Here is a 4,871-nt window from a genome sequence, read left to right on the forward strand (position 1 = left end):
AAAAAAAAAAAAAAAAAAAAAAAAAGATTTTCTTTCCACTTGGCTGAGAATGTTTGCTTTACTCTTAGAGCTGGTCTGATAGCACCTGAGAGTCTCTGTGGGTCCTGCATTCCCCTCAGAGCCAGCTCCTCTTGTGTATTTGTTCCTTTGAGAATCAGTCAGACTACCCTTTGCCAGGTAGTTTGATCGTGTTTTGGATGCTTTGACTACTATGCTATGGACTCTGGGTCTTGTTTAAGTTTCACAGAGAATGTAGACTTCTTTTTATAGCAAGAAATCAACCTGGTTAGGTTCAGGCTGCAAATTTTGCACCCCGTTCCTGTGTCTGTGTTCTTAGGCCAGTTTAGTTTAGAGTTTCCAGTGCACTGTGGATCTGTCCCATGTGCGCCATTGGGGCCCATCTGAGACCTGGGCAGTGGTCTATCCTCTAGGTCAGCTTTCTTCCCTTTGCCCTTTAGGGTGAGGACACATAGAGACTGTCTTGGGATGACCCGGGTGCTCACACACAGCTGTGTGCCATCCTCTCTGTTCCCCTTTCCTCTCATCGCCTCCCCCACACTGACTCCAGACTCCTTGCCCTCTGACTAGAAACCAGGGGCTTTCGTGTTCCCTATGCTGGGTAGAGGACAGAGAGGGAGAGGACAACAGGGAGCCCCCACACTCTTGGGCCACCACTCCTTTAGTCAGGAGGAAGATTCCTTTCTCTCAGAGCTTTTTGGGTCTGCCAAGACTGCCACTATCACAGGGTTTTAGCAGGCGTTGGACTTGCTGAAGGCAAAACCAGCAAAGACAAAATAATAATAATTTTAAAACCCAGGGCAGGCCGGGCACAGTGGCTCACGCCTGCAGTCCCAGCACTTTGGGAGGTCGAGGTGAGTGGATCACCTGAGGTCGAGAGTTTGAGACCAGCCTGCCAACATGGTGAAACCTGTAATCCCAGCTGTTCGAGAGGCTGAGGCGGGAGAATTGCTTGAACCTAGGAGGCAGAGCTTGCAGTGAGCCGAAATCGCGCCACTGCACTCCAGCCTGGGTGACAGAGCGAGGCTCCATCTCAAAAAAAACCCCAAAAAAACAAAAAAATCCCAGGGCATTTCCCTCCTCTCTTTCTGTCTTGAATGGGTTTCCCTTCCCATTCCACAGGCCAGAGAGGACTTCTTGGAGTGCTTTCTGCACCTGAAACTCAGCTCAGGGACTGGGGCTAGCTTGGAGTTCAGGCCAGGAGAAACGGAAGAACTGGCAAGCCGGGGACCTGCGTCCAGGGAAGTCGCTTGGAATTCCAGGCCCCTCCTGTCCTCCTGCTCTGAGCCCCACATGGAGGGAGTGGCTCTGTGCCTTCTGCCTGAGGGTTTCGGCTCATCCCGTGGGAAAGATGGGTGGAGTGCGCTTACACCGCCCTCGGAACCAGAGACCGGAGTAGCCCTTCTGTTACCACTCGTTTTTGTCAGGAAGTAGCCGTCTGGGACTAAAGGATGGGTCTTTGGAGCTGATGAGAGATGCCTTTGTGAGTGCCGTGTTGTGCGGATGTGGAGATGACTCTGGCCCTGTGCCCTGCCTTGCTTCCTCCAGGACTCGGGACCCTGGAGGACTGACGCTGCTGGCCTGGGCGTCCTTTTCTGCGGAGCCATGGCGACTCCCGACGTGAGTGTGCACATGGAGGAGGTGGTGGTGGTGACAACTCCAGACACTGCGGTGGACGGCAGCGGTGTGGAGGGGGTGAAGACCGTGTTGGTGACGACCAATTTGGCCCCTCACGGGTAAGCTCGGGTCTCAGTGCCATTGGGGCTGATGGGGGCTTGGATTGGGCTGTCCTTGGCACAGCTGGCATTAACGTAGTAAGGGGCAAGTGTCAGGATTTTCCTAGTTCCAGTTCTTCTGAGACTGGACTCAAATGTGTGTGTAAGTAGAGAGTGAAGAAAAGCAGAAATGGCCCGGGGACCAGAAGACCCAGCTGCAGCTGTGGGGAGGCCTCCTGTACCCTCACGGCCATGTGGCTCCATGTCCTGAAAGGCCGTGGCTTCTCATGTGAGAGGGAGCAGTAGGGATGGCAGAGAGCTGGCCTTTCGGAAATGAAATGAAGAGCCAGTGATTTTCTTGACAGTCTTCATGAAACTGTGAGTGTTTTCTTCCTCATCTCTGTACCAGATGTCCAAATCAAATGTTAGTTGGCAAAAATGCTAACATTTGCCCAAACTGCCGGCTTTGTTTTGCTGCCCGTAGGTGGAACTGCTAGGAGGTAGCAGAGCTGCTTCTGCTGTGAGCCGATGTCTTATGGGGGTGAGATAAAGGCCCAGCCAGCCCTTGTGTCACTCCTGCCTCTGCTGGGGGTGAGATAAAGGCAGAGTCAGCCTTGGGCAATCCGGGGCTGCGATCCTCATTCTTCCTCCCCAGAGGACTCTGGGACTCTGGGGCTCTGGGCTGGGGCAGTCTTCCCGCTGGTCTCATCCTTGCTGTGTCTCGTGTATGGCATCTTCATGTTGACCTAGCATATCACTGAGCATGAGCTTTTGACTTTCTCACCATTTGACAGAGGATGACTCTAGACTGCCAACCCCTGTGCGGTGTGGGTCAGGCCTCCCTTCATGGACGGTGTGCAGGCAGCTCCTGCCTGGGAGGACCTGGCCCTGAGTTCCTTCCTGCCTTTCTTCCCTTGCTGTGGAGTCTGTTGTTGCACCCGAGGCTTTAAGCTCCTGCCTGTCCAGGTGCTGGAGGCTGTTGTGCGATCACAGAACAAGACATGGACCTGTGTAGGTTCCCGGTGCGAGGCACCCTGTCCTTTCCTGCCTCATCCACACAGCTGGCGGCTGTGTCTGGAAATACAGGAGTCTGTGAGTGGGACCTCCCAGCTGGGTGTTCACACCTCCATTCTCCTTTTTCCTTTGTCAGCACCTTGGTGCACAGCTTCCGTGTTTTCCGGGCATGTGTCCTTGATGTTTCCGGACATCTCCCACCCCACACCTCCCCACTCCTGCCCAGAGAGGCAGTGCCCAAGTCCCCTCCCGTGGGGCACCGTGGCCACGGCTGCCGGGGTGGTGTCCACGTCTCCTCACCCGAGCCCTGACATGGCCTGCAGTGAGTACAGTGTGACAGCAGTGACCCTTGGTCAGAGAAGTCCACGTAGCTTTCTCATGGTGCCCTGGGGCTGCTGCGAGGAGCCCAGGGTCATTTCTGACCTGGGGAGAGGCTGCTCTGGTTCCACCTGAGTCCAGCTTTTGTATCACCCACCCAGGCGTCCGGGTGGAAGGGGCCTCGGAGTAGGCCCAGTCCCATATGTAGCTCTCCTCTACCGACCCCTGACAGCGTGGCCGCGGCTGCCGGGGTGGTGTCCAGGTCACCTCACCTGAGCCGTGACGCCGTGGCCGCGGCTGCTGTGGTGGGTAGTCCGGCACCAGGTTGGTACCTTCAGTGTCCTCAGCTTGAGGCTTTTCTTCCTGACCTAGTCTGACCCCCAGACGACATGTCCTAGTCTGCTCGGGCAGCCATAACAAAATGCCACAGGCCGGGTGGCCTGAACAGCAGAGAGTTACTTTCTTACAGTTCTGAAGACTGAAGTCCAAGGTCAGGGTCTGCCAGATTCCACTTTTAGGAGGACTCCCTTTCTGACTTGCAGATGGCCGACTTCTTGCTGTGTCCTCATGATGGAGAGGGAGGGAGAAAGATCTTTCTCTTTCACTTCTTAGAAGGTCACAGTCAGCCAGGCATGGTGGCTCATGCCTGTAATTCCAGCACTGTGGGAGACTGAGATAGACAGATCACTTGAGCCCAGTTCAGGACCAGCCTGGGCAACATGGCAAAACCCCATCTCTACAAAAAACACAGCGTGGCCGGGCGCGGTGGCTCAAGCCTGTAATCCCAGCACTTTGGGAGGCCGAGACGGGCGGATCACGAGGTCAGGAGATCGAGACCATCCTGGCTAACCCTTTGAAACCCCGTCTCTACTAAAAAAAAAAATACAAAAAACTAGCCGGGGGAGGTGGCGGGCGCCTGTAGGCCCAGCTACTCCGGAGGCTGGGACAGGAGAATGGTGTAAAACCCGGGAGGCGGAGCTTGCAGTGAGCTGAGATCCAGCCACGGCACTCCAGCCCGGGCGACAGAGCGAGACTCCGTCTCAAAAAAAAACACAGCGCACCCCCAGCTGGGCATGGTAGTGAGCACCTGTAGTCCCAGCTACTCAGGAAGCTGAAGCAGGAGGATCACCTGAGCCCAGGAGTTGGAGACAGCAGTGAGCCGTGACCGTGCCACTGCACTCCAACCTGAATGATAAGAGTGAGACTCTGTCTCCAAAAAAACAAACAAACAAACAAAAAAAACCACCAGAAGGTCAAAGTCTTACTGGATGAGGGCCAACTGTGTGACCTCATTTTAATTATCTCCCGAAGACCCCATCTTTAAATACAGTCATACTGGGGGTGAGGCCTTCAACATAGGAATTTTACGGGAATTCACAGGAATTCCTTCAACATAGGAATACACAGTTCAGGACAATGCCTTCCCCTAGCTCTCAGGGTCCTGTAGGCAGGGGCCTGCCTCCACCTCTCAGGGTCTTCTGCCAGGTGGGGCTGAGGATGGCAAGTGGCTGGATGGGTGGGAGTGGGACATCTTTTGGTTGCCCTCCTTGCCTTCATCCTGCTGGCAGAGGTAGTTGATGTCCCAGGCCTCAAGATTTAGGGATTTGGGGTATAAACTGAGCATCGGTCATCTCCCCACGGCCAGCCTCCGCCTCTCAGTCTGCGCCTTGCTGCTCACTGTGTCTGTGCGCCCTCCTGCTCCTCGCTTCTGGGTTTATACTTTGGAAGCTCTTCCCTCTGCATTGTTGTGACGACTCCCATGAGGAGCCTGTTCACGTTATTTTTATTTATTTATTTATTTTTATT

At 54.6% G+C, this 4,871-nt stretch overlaps 2 protein-coding genes across 3 annotated transcripts in view; one reads left to right on the forward strand and one right to left on the reverse strand.

Annotated features, from left to right (window-relative positions):
* Positions 1–4,871, reverse strand: part of DNAJC5 (DnaJ (Hsp40) homolog, subfamily C, member 5) — a 1,035,873-nt gene that overhangs the window by 361,926 nt on the left and 669,076 nt on the right. The window lies entirely within an intron of this gene.
* Positions 1–4,871, forward strand: part of GMEB2 (glucocorticoid modulatory element binding protein 2) — a 39,479-nt gene that overhangs the window by 1,527 nt on the left and 33,081 nt on the right. The window contains exon 2 of one of the 2 annotated variants that reach the window (XM_011934454.1): positions 1,507–1,754. In XM_011934454.1, the coding sequence (XP_011789844.1) occupies positions 1,624–1,754 (131 nt within the window). In that variant the 5' untranslated portion in view covers positions 1,507–1,623. Of the gene's footprint in view, positions 1–1,146; positions 1,755–4,871 lie in introns of those variants that run through there. The other variant, XM_011934453.1, reaches the window with a different exon arrangement.

The sequence above is a fragment of the Colobus angolensis genome, unplaced genomic scaffold, assembly GCF_000951035.1.
Source record: "Colobus angolensis palliatus isolate OR3802 unplaced genomic scaffold, Cang.pa_1.0 Scaffold136, whole genome shotgun sequence".
NCBI lineage: Eukaryota > Metazoa > Chordata > Mammalia > Primates > Cercopithecidae > Colobus > Colobus angolensis.